General features: G+C 37.9%; 1 protein-coding gene and 1 pseudogene across 3 annotated transcripts in view; one reads left to right on the top strand and one right to left on the bottom strand.

Moving 5' to 3' along the window:
• The window catches only part of ARIH1 (ariadne RBR E3 ubiquitin protein ligase 1), a 123,271-nt gene that overhangs the window by 34,550 nt on the left and 69,508 nt on the right, over positions 1-19,213 (bottom strand). For all 3 annotated transcript variants that reach the window (XM_003784484.3, XM_023509978.1, XM_023509979.1), the window contains 3 exons: positions 11,569-11,713; positions 5,930-6,022; positions 5,118-5,173 (listed from right to left, as the gene is read on the bottom strand). In XM_003784484.3, the coding sequence (XP_003784532.1) occupies positions 5,118-5,173; positions 5,930-6,022; positions 11,569-11,713 (294 nt within the window). The remainder of the gene's footprint in view (positions 1-5,117; positions 5,174-5,929; positions 6,023-11,568; positions 11,714-19,213) is intronic.
• On the top strand, positions 17,119-18,448 carry LOC105886465 (annotated as a pseudogene).

Below are 19,213 nucleotides of genomic sequence, written 5' to 3'. Positions count from 1 at the left end.
AAAAAAAAAAAATAGATGTTCAATAAAATACCTGTGTACAAATGTTTATGTAATACCACATATTTCCACAAAAAGTGAAAATATCCATATAATGGAATATACCTAGGATTAAAAAGGAATGAAGTGCTCATTAATACTGTGACATGGATAAATCCTGAAAATATTGTGCTAAGTGAAAGAAGCTAGTAACAAAAGGCCACAAATTTATTTATGTAAAACGACCAGAACAGGCTAATCTATACAGACAGAAAGCTGATGAGTGGTTGCTAGGGTCAATTGAGAGTGACTGCTTAATGGATATGGGGTGAAGAAAATATTCTAGAATGAGATAGTGGTGATAGGAGTACAACATTATGCATGTACTAAAAGCCACTGGATTATATATTTTAAAATACACGTGATTCTTGAACAGCCTGGGTTTGAACTGCATGTATCCACTTATACATAGAATTTTTTTCAACAAAACAGGCATTGTAAATATAATGTTCCTGGGAATCGAAACCCACATATACAGAGGCTAACTTCTCATATATGTAGGTTCCACAGGGCCAACTATGGGACTTGACGATGGCACAGATTCTAATACACTTGGGGTGGGGTCAGGGGAGCTTGGAATTAATCACTGAAGGACATGTATAACTGAAGGACAGCTGTAATTAAAATGGCAAATTGTGTATTACCTGGATTTTACATCAATTAAAAAAATAAAAGTATCAGCCCAAAGTCAGAAGCCTTGATTCTTTTTTTTTTTTGAGACAGAGCCTCAAGTTGTCGCCCTGGGTAGAGTGATGTTAAACACTTTTTCACCATGTTAAACACAGGTGATGTTAAAAACACAATTTTTAAAAAAATTAATGTCAACTGCTAAACCATGCCTTATGCTTATATAGCACCCTCAGTAATTCAACATTATACCTCAATTTAAGACTATTAACAAAAATATTTTCCTTTAATAAGATTTTGTCTTGACATACAAATTAGACAAGCATAAAGAAGAAAATATAAAAACTACCTGTAACTATCACTAAGGAGGAATAACCACTCAAAATTATTACGAACTTGGATTTATTTTTGTAAATGTATGCTGATTTTAATTATAGAACTTATTACACATAATTTTGTATATTAGCTTTTGTGGCTATATAGGCACTTTCCAGTGTCATTCAAATAATTCACAAATTACTTTTTTTTGAGACAGAGCCTCAAGCTGTCTCCCTAGGTAGAGTGCCGTGGCATCACAGCTCATAGCAACCTCCAACTCCTGGGCTCAAACGAGTCTCCTGCCTCAGCCTCCCAAGTAGCTGGGACCACAGGTGCCCACCACAACGCCTGGCTATTTTTTGGTCGCAGCCGTCATTGTTGTTTGGCAGGCCCGGGCTGGATTTGAACCCGCCACCTTAGGTGTATGTGGCTGGCACCCTAGCCGCTTGAGCCACAGGCGCCAAGCCCACAAACTACTTTTAATGACTGTATTACATTCCGTCTTCCCTTACTATTGGGAATTTGGGTTGCAGAATTATGATAATAACTTCTTTAAATAAACCTTTGCTCAAATATGTGATCATAAAAATTAATATAACATTTACTGTTATATGAATTTATTTAAACATGATTAAAGGTCAAAATGATCTTGCTGTCATCCTTGACTCATCTCTTTTCTTATACTCCATATCTAACCCTGACTCTTCCTTGAAAATAAATTAAAAATCCAACCATTCTTCACATCTGAAAATGGTGAAATCTGTCCTCTGCTACTCTCCTGATCCAAACCATCACCATGTCTCTGGGCTACTATAACATAACTATCTCCCAGCCAATCTCCCTACTCGCACTTACAGCATAAAAAAAAAAAAAAAGTCAATGTAATCATCTCTGATCATGTCACTCCTCGGCTCAAAATCTTCTCTCATGGTTCTATTAGAACAAAAGCCAAAGACTGCATAATTGCAAACAGGCCATATAGAACCTGTTTCATGCACCCTTTCCCACTCTTCCTTGCCTCCTGCAATCTATCAGCTTGTATTTATTTATGACTCAGTATCATTTTTAAAAGCTAAATTACTAATATTTATCAGTAATGTATGCATTGTCTATATACTATCAAAATTTCAATTCTTTCTCTCCTCCTCTCTTGCAGACAAAGTCTCACTCTGTGGGTGGCATCTGTGGCTCAAGGAGTAGGGTGCCAGCCCCATATACCGGGGATGGCGGGTTCAAGCCCGGCCCCGACCAAAACTGCAAAAAAAGAAAAAAAGAAAGAAAACAAAGTCTCACTCTGTTGCCTAGGCTAGAGTGCTGTGGCATCAGAGTTATGCTGATGACACAGCAGCCTCAACTCCTGGGTCCAATGAATCCGCCTGCCTCCCCAAGTAGCTGGGACTACAAGTACCTGCCACAAAACCTGGCTCATTTTTCTATTTTTAGGAGAGATGGGGTCTCACTCTTGCTCAGGCTGGTCTTGAACTCCCAAGCTCAAGCAATACTCCTACCAACGCTTCCCAGAGTGCTAGGATTACAGGCATGAGTCACTGCCCCTAGCCTTATTGTTTTATATTTCAATGAGACTAAGAAATTATTTCAGTAGAATTTCAGCTCTGATCCCTTAAGTATACATCCTAAAACAGTATACTCTAGCTCTAAATTTCCTATTTAGACTATTAAAGTCAGTGCTTTTCTGTGTTTCCTTATGGAGAAATAACAGTGGACAATTTATTCCACTACAAGACATATAAAAGTTACATGGATTGAAGCATTCTCTGTAAATTATATATGCTTTAAAAACAAATACAACTTGAGGTAAGAAAAGATTCCTTAAATAGCAAAAATCATAAATTTCTTCAATAGCAATAATCATAAACCATGAATTAGACACCAAAATGAAAACTTCATCAAAAAAAGAAAAAACAGCTAGGTGCCACTCTGGGAAGCAGGTTTGGAATGCTTGAGCTCAGGAGTTTGAGATCAGCCTGAGCAAGAGGAGACTCTGTCCCTACTAAAAACAGAAAAACTGACCAAGTGTGGTGGCATATGCCTGTAGTCCTAACTACTTGGGAAGCTGAGGCAAGGATTGCTTGAGCTCAGAGTTTGAGGCTGTTGTGAGCACCACACCGGGTTCGAACCCACCACCCTTGGTATATGGGGCTGCCGCCCTACTCACTGAGCCACAGGTGCCACCCCACTTCCCTTCTTCTAACTTCTCTTCAACCATTAGTCTCTAAGATGTCAGTCTTTTCTTATTTATAATCTTTGTAAGAGTGATGGCTTCTTTGCCCATTATTTCAATTACTATTGAATTCTAATCCATTACTAGTTTCTACCTAATAGATCAAATGAAAAATTGTAGATTCATACTGGAGTTTTTTCATATCCTACAACCAAGCTGTCTCTAAATTCTGTTGCCTCTACTGGCTCCCCCTTAGAATTCCAACTGCTATCCAAACATCTCTAACATAGACTACAATAATACCCTTCTAATCTAGTCTCACCACCCAAATGCTTCCTCACTCTAAACCGTACTTCACTATATCACCAAAGCTGTTATTTTTAAAATAAAGATCTCATTATCACAGTCTTAACAACCTTTTATAACAAAACATTATAAACTGTCAAACTCTTTACAACCTTGCCTCTAATAATCTCCTATTCTGTGTGCTCTGGCCATCACAAAATACTTAATAAAGAAGTTCAGGACTTATTTAAAAAATACTGACATTCTTGATTTAACCAATATTTTCCCACTCTCAACATTATTTTGGCTCCTTTTATGTTATTCCCTTGGTAAAATCTCTTCAAACTCTTCAAATGACATAATTTGCTTCTTTCTAACAGTACATATCACATGTACACAGACCTTTATACACAAAACTTACACTGCTGTGTAGTGTATATACAACTCTTAAACTGTTGTTATTTAATATTGGGAAACTTTTGGGAGAGAGGAGGAATACTGTATTTATTTTGGGGAAAACTAGATGGGAAATGTAGAAAATCTGATGCTCCCCAGTGTATATGTGTTAATAAGGAGGCTCCAAATAAATGCTTATGAAATAGATGAAAGGATATAGTGACCTATACTGACAAAATGTATCAATGAATCTATACCAGTGGTTCTCAACCTTCCTAATGCCATGGCCCTTTAATACAGTTCCTGTGAGTTGAGACCCACAGGTTGAGAACTACTGATCTATACTGATAAAACTGATATATTGATGGAAGAATACAAGAATCACCGAGCGTCAGGGCACAGGATAAAGATAATCTGAAGAATGATGATACTTTAAGATGACAGATACATGGCTTATTTTTGCTAGCCTGAACTGAAACAAGATTTACTGAAAAACAGAACTGATATTAACAAAGAGCAAATAACAACAATAAATATGCTCTAAATAAACCAAAGTAGAACAATTGGGAAAAAAAACCCATCAAAGTAGACTGAAGATAAGAAAGTGGAGTTAGTGAGCTTATAAACTATCTTGGCCAAGTCAATCTATGCTTTATTAGGTTCAGATATTTACTCATTCAAGTCCATGGCTGCTTTTACTTTTATTATCTTCAACAGACATACCTTTCTATACAGGCAATTATCTAGTACTGAACCATCTGTGGATCATTCAGGCCTTCAACTGACAAATCCTATTCTCCAATTCAAAGCTTATCAAAATCTAGCTATCAATACGGCCAAGTATACAAGAACAGCGACTAAGCATTTAACCAAGTTATAAGTGGGCTACAACAAAGGCATATAGAATAGAGAGTCTCTTCAAAATATACAAAGTCTCACCTTCTTTGAAGAGCTGAGTGAAAGTTAATTTTGTTTTTTAGAAGGTAAGAGTCTGACTTTGTCTGCCTGATAGACTGCCCTGGAATCATAGTTCACAGCAACCTCAAACTCCTGGGCTCAAGCAATCCTCTTGCCTCAGCCTCCCGAGTAGCTGGGACTACAAGCACCTACCACAATACCCAGCCACTTTTAGAGAAGAGGTCTTGCTCTGCCTCAGGCTGGTCTTGAACTCGTGAGCTCAAGCAATCCACCCACTTTGGCCAACCAGTGAAAGTTAATTTTGTTTAGCCAGCTAACCAATTTTTAACATGCAGAATCTATCAAAAATACTTACATAACTGTGTTGTCATCCACTAAGATATCACAACCATGAGCAGGACACGAAATAGTCTGAAAAAGATTGAAATTTAAACTGTCTTCATTCAACAAATATTTAAGGAATGCTTACCATCGCCAGGCACTTTGCCAGGTACTGGGGATATCTTAATATTCATAGAATCTCAACCCTTTCTTTTTTTTTTTTTTTTTTTTTTTTTTTTTTTTTTTGAGACAGAGCCTCCAGCTGTCCCCCTGGGTAGAGTGCCATGGCATTACAGCTCACAGCAACCTCCAACTCCTGGGCTCAAGCGAGTCTCCTGCCTCCACCTCCCAAGTAGCTGGGACCACAGGCGCCCGCCACAACGCCCGGCTATTTTTTGGTTGCAGCCGTCATTGTTGTTTGGCGGGTCCGGGCTGGGGATTCGAACCCGCCACCTTAGGTGTACGTGGCTGGCGCCTTAGCCGGTTGAGCTATAGGTGCCGAGCCTCAACCCTTTCTATGTAAAGATAGTGAGTGTTTATCACCATAAAGTAACTAGTATTATTGCTGACCTGAGTAACTAGTTTTTCAACACAAAACCTGAATGACAAAGTGAGGTATCTGACAAAATTGTTTGATATATACAAATACTGATGCTGAGAAAACTTTAACTGGAAAGCCACACTGTAAAGAGAAAAACACTTGTTATCTTTTAGTTGTTTTAATCTACAGAAATGTTCCCAAAATGATTTATAATCCAGAAAGTTTTATCTAATTTTATTTGTGTAAAGGTCTCACTACTATAGGAAACTGAACAAAAACAGGAAAAAAAAAATTGGCATCTTTACCTGTCCCATGCCTTCCTCCATTATTTTGGTAGTTAAATATTCACTCCAGCACTGCATACAAAATTTATGCCCACATTCAAGGCCAGTGAAATACTGCAAGAAAAATAAAACATGAACTTTAACAAAGACATTATAGAAAATTCACTATATACAATGACTTGATAACACTCTGTTAAGTCACCTTTCTCACAATAATATCCAATTTGACAAGAATTAAATGGCCTCCTAAAATAAACTTCTTGGTGGTGAAACCTAGACATCATAGCTCAAAGCAACCACAAACTCTTGGGCTCAAGCAATCCTCCTCCTTCAGCCTCCTCAGCAACTGGGACTATTAGGCACCTGTCATGATGCTCAGCTAGCTGTTCTATTTTTAGTAGAGATGGAGACTCACTCTTGCTTGGGCTGGTTCTTGAACTCCTCAGCTCAGGAGATCCACTCTCCTAAGCCTCCCAGACTGCTAGGATTATAGGCTTGAGCCACTGTGCCCTACCTGCATTTATGGCTTCTAAATCAAGCTGATGGATGGAACTAAGAAGGCCTCCAAGTTTCTATCCTATAAGGCTACCAAGTTGTTCCAAGACCATGTACCTTATTTAAAATGCCTACCCTATAACAACTTTACTAAAATCTTCTTATGCATATTTGACTACATCCTGTTCCACCATTCTGCCTACCTATTCTTTTATCTGATAGGACTAGTCCTTACCCTGCTCTTCCCTGCTAATCTTTTCTCCCTGAGACAGTCTGACTCTGTCACCCCAGTTAGAAAGCATCCAGCGGCGGCACCACAGCTCACAGCAACCTCAAACTCCTGGGCTCAAGTGATCCTCTTGCCCCAGTCTCCTGAGTAGTTGGGACTATAGCCATGTGCCACTGTGCCCAGCTAACTTTTTTTCTTTCTTTTTTTCTTTGTTTTTTTTAGAAATGGAGTCTTATTCTAGCTCAGGTTGGTCTTGAAATCCTGAATTCAACCTATCCTCCCCTGCTTGGCCTCCCACAGTCCTAGAATTACAGGAATGAGCTACCAGCCAGGCCTTTCTTTCTTGTTTTTTTTTTTTTTTTTTTTTTTGAGACGGAGCCTCAAGCTATCCCTCTGGGTAGAGTGCCGTGGCATCACAGCTCATAGCAACCTCCAACTCCTGGGCTCAAGCGAGTCTCCTGCCTCAGCCTCCCAAGTGGCTGGGACTACAGGCACCCACCACAACTCCTGGCCATTTTTTGGTTGCAGCCATCATTGTTGCTTGGTGGGCCTGGGCTGGGGATTCGAACCCGCCACCTTAGGTGTTATGTGGCTGGCGCCTTAGCCGCTTGAGCCACAGGCGCCAAGCCTCTTTCTTGTTTCTTAAAATATTTTCCCAAGTAGCTGGGACTACAGGCACCTACCACAATGCCTAGCTATTTTTTGGTTGTAGCTGTCATTGTTTGGCAGGCCTGAACTGGATTTGAACCCGCCAGCTCCAGTGTATGTGGCTGGTGCCCTAGCCTCTGAGTATAGGCGCCGAGCCTCTTTTTTCCTTTTCATGGCTCTTATAAGTGGCATTTTTTAATTCTAATTTTCTAATTAGCTATTATTTGAAATATGCTTATGAAATTTCTAATGTTGCTTAATATATTAGATGCAAATTACCTAGTTAGGAAAGAAATTTTATATGTGGCCTATAACTATATAAAGAAATGCATAGACAAAAGTCATGAAAAGAAATCATCAGAGTTCTACAACTAGTTTTACAGAAAAGATGACAAAATATACATTAAATTTAAAGGAGTTTATTCTCATTTCTCCCCATCAGTGAAGGAGATATGGCACTAACTTGTTATCAGATCACTAAAGAGAATCTTTGGTTTTTCAATGAGAGGTATTCTGTAAAAAAAAACAAATACAGCATATATATCAATACCTCTAAAATATTTTATTCAGAAGTTATAAGCACATGCTTATGTGCTGTATTTTCTTCAAATAAGAATCCTGAAGACTGCGGAATTAGGGGTCGTAATGATTATTTAAGTGATCAGTTTAAGTCCCTAACTTTTGCTGAGGTCTACTCTAGGGCCTATTATAAGAGAAGATAAAAAGATAAAAAAGAAAGGGCGGCACCGTGGCTCAAAGGAGTATGGCACTGGCCCCATAAGCTGGAGGTGGTGGGTTCAGACCCCACCCCAGCCAAAAACTGCAAAAAAAAAAAAAAAAAGCTTTTTATTCTTTAAAGGCTTCTTTTCAATAACTTTCTAGTTAGATAACAAGATTAAACAAAATAAATCACACATACATGTCTAAAGATAAAGTAAAACTAATCAATGGTGTGAAAATACACATTCGTTGTGCTCAGAGAAGGATGGTGCATCATTACCATGGATATCTCCCTGTCTTATCCCTTTCCCTTCTGCTTCTTTGACATCTTTGTTCCCTTACTACCTGTGCTCACTTGCGTGGCTCCCTGGGCTTTCCCCTGTCTCAAGGGATCAGATTATCCATTAACTAAATTTATCCCTGTTTATGTCATACATAAATCCAATTAAGAAAGAACATTCACTTTATGTGAAATATTACCTACAGCAGAAACCAATGGTCCTAATAAAAACTAAAAGAATATACATACTTAAAAGTTTCATTTATCTCCTTTGCTTCAAATACATTGTCAAATAACAGTAAGAACATTCTTTCTTCCATTAGAGGCTGTCCACATAATGTGAAAATTTGAAGTCACTTTGTTTATAAAAACTATAAGCAAATCCAAGCATCAGTTCTCTTCTGCATAAATGGAATTAATAAAAGGAAGGCAGAGTGGACTATCCTTCTCTTACATAATCTTCAACTCTGCTTTTACCTATTTAACTAATCTTATTACTAGAAAATACAAGTTATTTACTTCATAAAAATGAGTTATTGTAGTCCCCAAGTTATATCCTAGTAGAACAATGAGTCAGTACCGTAGCTACATTTTAAGCTATCTTAAACCAAAACATTAATATAATGTGAGTGACTCTTGCCAGGGTAAAAAACAAAACAAAACAAAACCCCTCTGAATTAGCTACAACACAGGCTGGGGTGGGCTGGGGTGGGATGGGGTGGGGCTGTTGGGGAAATGAACTGACATAGTGCTCCAAAGACTCAAGAAACTGTTTTTCAAGAAAAGACTACCTAGAATAATTAATTCCAAAGTGTTATAAACTAAGCAATCAAAAGCATTTATTTAAAAACTTGTCTTTGTGTACCACTGTATAAAGCACAAATTGCTTTCTAGGACTATAAAGGTATTGAAGATACAGGTAACCAAAGGGAAAGTATAAATGTTTGAAAAGAGTAGTCAAACATGGGACTTAAACAACATTAAGTACAGAAATCACTCTTCAAATTAATACAGTTTCCTGAGGAATTTCAGGTGATGTTTACTTCTAAAACTGAAAAGGTTAAACTTACCCTATATATCAGTCTAAAAATTGTGCAGAAAGTCCTTGTTTCATCATGACTATCTTTCATTACTGCTTAGCAGTTTCCCTAACTCTTTAACTTACTTAACCAACTCATGTTATTCTTTTTGCTATTTTGTCCTGTCACTTACATAGTTAAATTTCTTTTAAAAGAGTAATTTATTTACATGTACTGCTTCCACTTCCTTTCCCACTTCAAGTCAATAAGATTCAGCCCAGACATTTTAGCTTTCTATCTTACCACACTAGTTAAAATAATTTCCTTCCAACTTCACTTTTTATTTCCTTTCGCTAAAGCTGTTAGCACTGGTTACCACTTCCACAATTCTTGAAAGTATGTTTCCTTCCTCTGGCTTCTGTATTATTACATTTTCCTGGTTTATCTAACTACCATAATTCCAGAGGTTAGCTCAGATGTCGATTTCTATGCAAAGTCCTGCCTAATCATTGAGTTAGGGGTCCCTACAATAGGTTCCCACAGTATCATACCTTGTGTTTGTCCTCTCTAAACACTTACCATTCTTTCTCAATATGTTGCTTTATTTATCTGCTCAATTAACCTGGAAATTCATGCCTAGTGTATTGAATAAATAGATTCTTCGTCACCAGCTATAAGTACAAAGCAAAAATGTACACTCTAAATCTCTAGTCATGATTTTCAACTGAATGTTAGTAATACTAAGGACACTGAGAAAGTTACAGTGGACATTTATTTGTAAGCAGCTAGCTTCATTTAAAAAAAAAAATCCAGTATTTGTAGATAACTGCCAAAAACTGCCAAAGCAAACTATACAAATTGTCGTGGCAGGGAATTGGAAAAGGTTTTCAATTAAAAGTGTACCAACTCATTGGCTATGATTCTGCCACTGCACAAAGCTGATCACCTAGCATCAGTACTCAAATTAGAGTAAAGATTTAAATTAATGAGGAACTCACTAAAAGAGTAGGAGGAAAAATGCCAAGGAATTAAGTAAATCCCATATAACCTGGGACAAATTATTTGGGTCTCAGTGTGTCAAATGGCAAAGAGAATCTGTTAAAGATAGTAAGATGATGTCAAAACATGAATTTAATGTATTTTAATAGTAGTACTGATTTTTTTAAAAAATAATCAAGTTAGGATTATAATTTAAGAAAAGAGAAATGACACTTCCCAGGGTAGAAGAAATTTAAAAGAATATCTTTACTCATTTGAAGAATTAAGAAACTGAAACCCACTGAGATTAAATGATTTACCTACCCCCAAAGCCAAATATTTAGTATTACACCTATGACTAGAACTTGAGGATTTGGAAATTCAGTCCAGACCTTTACTTACTAAATACTTTAACTCACTGATCATTCTATTTCTCTAAGAGTACTTAGTTTTTTTTTTAAACTTTTCTAAATATTCATGTGAACTAATTAGTTCCCTTCAAAGAGATACACATATGAAACTAAGGTAAACAATGAGAAACCTTCGATATAAATGTAATACTATCCAGGTGCAATGGTACATGCCTGTAATCTCAGCTACTTGGGAGGATTGCCTAAGTCCAGGACTTCGAAGCTCTAGTAGGCATGATCACATCTGTGAACAGCCACTGCACTCCAACCTGGGCAACATAGTGAGATCCCCAACTCTTAATAAACAACAACAAAAATTAACAAATAAATTACTGGTGCCAAAGACCTCTACACAGTAATTATCAGAAAGAGCTGCTTAACTATTAAAGCAGAGTATATGAACACTGTTGTAACTATCGTAGAATTAAGTTATTTCTTAGATATTTAGAACATCTTAAGAGCTGAATTTCAAGTTAACTGAATACCTTTATGCCACAAATATAATTTTCTTAAGGGTACTAATAAAGTAAGGCCTTCACAGGAAGATTATGTTTATTTAAGCCTAAAACGTCTTCGCCAAAGACTAAGTAAATCACCTTAGTACAATAAATTTTTAAGAAGGGATACATAAACTTAAGAAAATAACACCACTATTCAGTTCTATTCCTATTATTATTGGTTCTGTTCCAACTCTAACCCCACATCTAAGAATGCCTATTACAATAAATTTGTATATGTGAGAATGTCTTCTTTTGAAGAACCCTGAAAGTTCCCTAGTAAACAGTATTAAAGACATTTATTAAGGGTTCTGGGTTTTTAATGAAAGCTGATTTACTCTCTGAAATAGAGTCAGTGCTGGCCTTAAACTACCAGATACTCACCGAGTTAGGGTAGTTCAAGTAGCAGATCTGGCAAGGCATATCCTGTGCTGATGACCTTGTATTCATCTGGCGTGTTCGAGACTTTTTACTTGGATTAATTACATGACACTCAGCAAAGAGCTTCTCCAGGTTTCCATCAAAGTACCTGCATTGTTTAAACAGAAAGGATGAGAGCCTAGCAATAGCACAGTGTTAGAGCTCTCCAAAACCAGATTTTCTATAGGGAAAAATAACTAACTTAAAACAAGATCATAATCCTTTTGCTCAGAGGAAACAAAGAGTTGTATTGCTACAAACTGTAGCAAACAGAAGTATATATATGTGTGTAGATGTGAAAGTCTGAGTTTTTCTTGTACTTTTTTTTTTTTAGCTTTGTTTTAAAGTAAGTCCTGGAAAGTTAAGCTATTAGCATTTTAACATTACTACAACTAAAATCTTAAGGTTGAAAGTCGTATTATTGCTGGTGGTACCTATGAAGAGTTAATGAATTTTAAATAGGTAGGTTGAATTTTATACAATGGATTCACTTTATTAATAACTGTAGTTAAACCACTTAAATATATAAGCTTTAATAAACCACTTACAAAGCATACCTTACACCACAAATCATTTGCAAGTCTTTTGAAATATTTTTTAACTTACTGAGAAAAGAAGAAGAAACAAAAACATTTATCTTAAGATATATTTATATCAAGGCCAGGCATGGTGGCTCACACCTGTAATCCTAATACTCTGGGAGGCTGAGGCAGGTGGAATGCCTGAGCTCAGAGCGAGACCCCATCTCTAAAAATAGCTGGGCACCTGTACTCTCAGCTACTCAGGAGGCAGAAGCAGGGGATCAACTGCACCCAAAAGTGTGAGGTTGCTGTGAGCTATGATGTCATAGCACTCTACCTAGGCAACGAAGTGAGACTGTCTCAAAAAAGTATATATATGTATATATATCAAATAAATTAGCTATGTATTAGCTTTTCATAAATTATGTACTTAAACATATAGAAGTAATTCATTACTATGTTTCTAAGATATAGAATGCCAAGTACTATCTAGAGTTCTAACTAAATTGCAAACTGCTTCACAGAAGATAATGATAAATACCTAGCACAATGTTTCTTATTAATTCAGATGAGACATAGTTTCTGGCCTTCTGAAATATCTTAATATTTTAAATGAAGAAGCAATAGATGAAAAAAAGAAAACTTTCAATCAATCTGTGAATCAATATAGCCAGCAAAAATATCCGCAAAATCTGGCCAATTTCTTTACGTACAAACAGGAGACTCTCAATTTAAAAAAATAATCAATACTTAGAAGAAAACTCCAGTTTTTTCTTTAGCTTTTTTCTTTTGCAATGCATCAAGCACAAAAAGTTCTAATATTTTTAATGAAGGTCTTGTTAAGGCTTTGTGTCAAAGCACTTACCACATATTACCAAAAGTGGACATTCAGACGTACTATCAGCCACAGAAAAAACTCATTCAAATGAGAACAAGCCATATATCATTCTCTTAAAACTACTAAATACGCTTTTATAAATATTCTAATCACAGCACATTTCAATGAAATAAATTATCACTCAAAAAGCCAACACATTATAATAAAAGGACTCATAAAGTTGGTTATAAGAAATCTAAAGCTGCCTCTGACGATTCAGATAATCAAGATATACCCATAGCAGAAAATCAACAAATGCTTTCCTAGAAATGTTTTCTCTGAAAAAACAAGACACCCAGTTTTACCTGAAAGACAGAAATGTAAGAGACTAACACTAAATATGAACTTGTAAACCAATTCAATATCTTGTTTTATAAAAAATAAACAAGAAAGAACAAACTTGTCACCTAAAATTTGATTACACAAATGTCTCCCTATAGACAGCATTCTATGTATACACAGCCACTCAGACATGTGCCTATAATTTCATATAACACAATACTTTCTTCACTAAACAGTATACCAAAGAACAGACATCTTTGCCAAAAAACATGTTACTTTTCTTTTTTTTTTTTTTTTCTTTTGCAACAGAGTCTCACTATGTCACCCTTAGTAGAATGCTATAACATCACAGCTCACAGCAACTTCAAACTCAGGCTTAAGAAATTCTCTTGCCTCAGCCTCCCGAGTAGCTGGGACTGCAGGTGCCCGCTATAACACCAGTTATTTTCCCTTGCAGTTGTCATTGTTGTTTAGCAAGCTGGGGCCAGGCTTGAACCCACTGGCCTTGGGGAACCCTACTTACTAAGCTACAGGTGCCAAGGCTATTTTTCATTTTGAAAATATTCTAGTGTACATTATACTGGAGGACATTTAGCTCAGGCTTCTTCAAACTATGGCCCACGGGCCATATGCAGCCCCTGGGACATTTATCCGGCCTGCCGGGTGTTTTTGCCGCCGCTGCCTGTCCTACTTAGCAGCCGACTCGTCCCGGGGCCCACATTCCGGCCCTCCAATGGTCTGAGGGACAGTGAACTGGCCCCCTGTTTAAAAAGTTTGAGGACCCCTGATTTAGATATTCCACATAGAAACAATCCCAGTTTAAAATCTTGGCCTATCTAAAGGGGAAAAAATATCTAGACATGTCTCTCTTCATCATTACTGAGATTAAACATATTTTTCTGTGGAGATCTTATTCCCTAATTCTTTTATAAGAGTTCAGTATATAAACAGGAAAAGTAACTCTGTCTCACACATTGATTTCTTTCACCTGTTTCTAACTTGTATTTCATAATGTTTAATAGTGTTTTATTATCTCTTTTAACTTTTATGTAGGCAAATTTATCAGGTAACCCCATTGTGACTTCTGGATTTCATATTAAGCTTTAAAAGACCTCCGTTACCCAAGAATTTTTTATCAATATTCTTATCTTTCTTTTAAAAACTATTTTCATTAATACTATTGATTCACTTGGAATTAATTTTTCCATAATAAGGAGTAAAGCTGGCATTCCATTTCCTTTCAATACAAACAGCTGACCATTACCGAAGGAAACCTCGCTTCCTGGGTTAAGTCTTCTCCAACAGTTCCTCACCCCCCAATTAAGTAAGGTTTCCTTGAATTGCATGAAACTGGTACTTTATATTCTTTACAGCTCTTAGCATATTGCTAATTCTGTAACCACTATTTTGTTTTCTCTGCAAGAATGTAAACCTCATGAAGACTATTTCATTATTGTGGCAGCCCTGGTGCCTAGAGCAGTGGTATTCAACCTTTTTTATCTCAAAGCACACTTGAACCTCTAGTTAAAACTTATACAACACATAAAGAAGAGATAAATATTAAACGCAACGGATATCCCAATTGCTTATGATTTGATTATATGACGGTATCAAATTATCAGATGTATCCTGAAAATGTATCTTTTGATAAAGAAAAACACTTTAAAAGAATAAACAAATGAATATATATTTTAAGTAAAAAAAAAAACTTACACAACACACTTCAATCATGCTGAGCAAAAAGAATATATTTACTGTACTTTGACCTTCTTTCAAAAATAATTTAATGATCTTTCAAAATTTTCATGGCACACCAGCTTGAAAATCGCTGGTCTAGAGACATCTCATTATAACATCTGATATCTTCTTAAAAACTAGCTCCCCCCTCTAATCTGTTTGCAATATACCAAATTTTCAACATTCAGACAAGTTTATTACTATATAATCCATTCTATGGCATTAATTGGCTGGCTCTTGTAGCTTTTTTTTTTTAATTGAATGGTAACTATGTACATTAATGCACTTCTGGGGTACAGTGTGGGGTTTTCACACACAATCCAAAACACTTCCATCAAACTGGTTAACATAGCCTTCATGTTATTTTCTTAGTTATTATTTTAAAACGTTCACATTCTACTCTTAGATTCACTTGTACCCTTGTAAGATAAACCTCAGAAGCGATCCCTTCAATCCCCCTCCCCTCTCCCTTTCCCTCTCCCTCCCCCCTCCCTGTATTCTTAGGCTGTTATTTTTTATTGTTTCTTTGATCTCAGTGCTTGAAATTGGTCTGTTCAGGAGATCTATTTCTTCCTGGCTATGTCTAGGGAGAAGTGTGATTCCAAATATCGATCCATCTCCTTTACAATGTCAAATTTCTGGGCATAGAGTTTCTGGTAATATTCAGAGATAATCTTTTCTATCTCTGTGGCATCGGTTTTCATTTCCCCTGTATTATTTCTGATTGAGGTTACTAGAGATTTTACTTTTTTATTTCTAGTTAGTCTTGCCAAAGGTTTTTTTTTTTTTTTTTGCAGTTTTTGGCCAGGGCTGGGTTTAAACCCACTACCTCCAGCATATGAGGCCCAGTGCCCTACTCCTTTGAGCCACAGGCACTGCCCAGGTTTATCTATTTTTTAAGAAAACCAACTCCTTGTTTCACTAATTTTCTGAAGGATATGCTTGTTTTCAATTTCATTAATCTCTGATTTAAATTTGGATATTTGTTTTCTTCTGCTGGGTTTAGGCTTAGATTGTTCTTTTTCCAATCCCATAAGATGGCTTAGGAGTTTGTTGATGTGCTCTCTGTTTTTCAGATGTAGGTATCTAAAGCGATAAATATTCCTCTCAGGACTGCTTTTGCTCTCAGGTTTTGGTAGCTTGTGTCTTCACTGTTGATATGCTCAAGGAAGTTAATGATTTCTTCTTTTATCTCTTCCTGCACCCAACTCTCATTCAGCATAAAGTTTAATTTCCATACCTTTGTGTGGGGTCGAACATTTTTGTTGGAGTTGAGTTCCACCTTTAGTGCCCTGTGGTCTGAGAAGATACAAGGTAAAATTTCAATTCTTTTGATTTTGTTGAGGTTTTTTTTGTGTGTGTGTCCTAGGATATGATCAATTTTGGAGAATGTTCCATGGGCCAATGAGAAAAATGTATATTCTTTAGCTTTGGGATGGAGTGTTCTATTTTATCAACCACAGTTCTAGGATCTCATTTAAGTCCCTTATATCTTTGTTTAATTTCTATTTAGAGGATCTGTCTAGCTCTGTAAGAGGAGTGTTAAAGTCCCCTGTTATTATGGTACTATAAGATATAATGCTCAGACTAATTAAGGTCTGTTTCAAGAATGTGGGAGCATTTAAGCTGGGTGCGTAAATATTTAGAATTAAAATGTCTTATTGTTGTATTTTTCCTAGACCAATATGAAGTGACCATCTTTGTCTTTCTTGACGTTAGTTGCTTTAAATCCATTATGTATCTGAAAATAAGATTGCAACCCTTTTCCTCTGAATTCCATTTGTCTGAAAAATTGTCTTCCAACCCTTAACTCTGAGTTTTAATTTGTCTTTCAAGGCTAGGTGTGTTTCAGGCAGACAGCAAATAGACAGCTTGTGTTTTTTAATCCAATCAGCCAATCTATGCCTCTGCGTGGGGAATTCAAGCCATTAACATTTACTGAGGCAGGAGCAGCCGGCTCGGCTGCCAGCACGGTGTAGGGGACAGGCGTGGATTCTGCTGCCGCCTCCCACCTTCCAGCTCGCCTGCTGCCCCCTGCCTGGGCTGGGCTTGCACGGACCTGCTTCAGCCCTGAGGTTGGAGCTTGAGCCCTGCGCCATGCCAAGGGAGAGGAGAGAGAAGGGTGCGAAAGAACGGGGTGCTGTGAAGGAGAAAGGTAGAGTGGATTTCTCTGTTCGCTCCAGGAAAAGGAAGGCAAATGTGGCCACTTTTTTTGCAGGATCCAGAGGAAGAAATTGCCAAAATTGACAGGACTGTGAGAGGCCAGTGTGGCAGCAGTCAATCTTGGGACAGTAACACAGTCTGTGCAAACCCCTGTTCCTTGATCCCCACACCTGACAAAAAGGATGAGCTGGTATACCCGACTCCGATGTACAAGCCTCAGATCACGCCATCCAGGGTCTCCCTATTGCCTATGCTAAACTGGGCAAATCAAGAGGAAGTCTGGAAGATCATGCTGAACAAGGAGAAGACGTACCTGTGGGACCAGCACCTGCTGCAGCGGTACCCTCTGCTGCAGCCTCACATGTGCGCCATCCTCCTGGACTGGCTGATGGAGGTGTGTGAAGTCTATAAACTTCACAGGGAGACGTTCTACTTGGCACAGGATTTCTTTGATCAGTATATGGCAACACAAGAGAACGTTGTGAAAACACTTCTACAGCTTATTGGGATCTCATCTTTATTGTAGCCAAACTTGAGGAAAGCTATTCTCCAAAGTTGCACCAGTTTGCTTATGTTACAGATGGGGCTTATTCAGGAGATGAAATTCTTACCATAGAATTAATGATTATGAAGGCTCGTAAGTGGCATTTAAATCCCCTGACCATTGTGTCCTGGCTGAATGTGTACTTACAGGTCACATATCTGAACGACTTATATGAAGTGCTCTTGCCACAGTATCCTCAGCAGATCTTTATTCAGATTGCAGAGCTCTTAGATCTCTGCATCCTGGATGCGGACTGCTTAGAATTTTCCTACGGGTGCTCACTGCTTCTGCCTTGTATCATTTCTCTTCATCTGAACTGATGCAAAAGGTTTCAGGGTATCAGTGGTGTGACATAGAGCACTGTATCAAGTGGATGGTCCCATTTGCCATGGTCATCAGGGAGACAGGGAGCTCGAAGCTGAAGCACTTTAGGGGGGTTGCTGCAGATGATGCACACAACATCCAGACCCATAGGGACAGCTTGGACTTGCTGGACAAAGCCCAAGCAAAGAAAGCCATACTGTCTGAACAGTATAAGATTTCTCCTGTGCCCACTGGGATCCTCACCCCACCACACAGCAGTAAGAAGCAGAGTGATGAGCAGGGGACGGTGTGACCACCAGCCTTGTCTACCAAAGCCTGCTCTGCGGGAGTGCGTTCTCTACCTCCGTCTGCTGTGGCAGAGGCCTGCACCAGCTTCATGGGTGTTTGAAGGGAAGAGCAAATCTCTTCCACAATGGAAATATTTCTGCAGATGGCATAGGACGGGAGAAGTGTTTTTTAATGTTGAATGCTCAGATTTTTTTAATAAGTGGGTCAAGTATGTCAGCCACCTCCAGATCACCAACGAGTGTTCCAGATGCTACTAAGGAGGGTGATAACCTGACCAATAGGACTGTTCACCACATGACAAGGCTGAGAGTTGCAGAACACCACTGTTGGTGTGGGCCTCCCTCAAGGGGTTCTGGCTCTCCTGGGACTCAGTGGAGCAGGTGGCTGTGATCAGACGTGATGCCTAGCCCACAGCCAGCCGGGTGGGTGCCTGGCCTTCCAACACTGTCAGTTGGCAACATACAATGCCGTGTATGAACTCTTATTTTATAAGTGCTGCTATGTCTACCCATTATTTAATAAAGATAATACTGTCTTTGAGACAGCTGGTTTTTTAAAAACACCATTTATTGAGATAATTGGTAAGTGTGGTAGTGTGCTATTCATCTTATTTTGTGAAAGTCCATTGCTTTTGTCTTTTGAATCACTGTGGAAGCTAGGTTCTGTCCTTTAATTTCTGGAGGCTTACATTGCTGGTGGTTCACTGTGATGGTCAGTGTGTAGAACTGGTTGAAGTATTTCCTGTAGAGCTGGTTTTGTGGCAAATTTCCTTCATGTTTGCATATCAGTAAGAGATTTGATTTCTTTCTTTTTTTTTTTTTTTGAGACACAGCCTCAAGCTGTCCCCCTGGGTAGAGTGCCGTGGCATTACAG

This window comes from Otolemur garnettii, unplaced genomic scaffold (assembly GCF_000181295.1).
Source record: "Otolemur garnettii isolate 467f Iridium unplaced genomic scaffold, OtoGar3 scaffold00011, whole genome shotgun sequence".
NCBI lineage: Eukaryota > Metazoa > Chordata > Mammalia > Primates > Galagidae > Otolemur > Otolemur garnettii.
The sequence above is the reverse complement of the archived record's forward strand: the minus strand, read 5'-3'. Positions and strand labels throughout refer to the sequence as shown.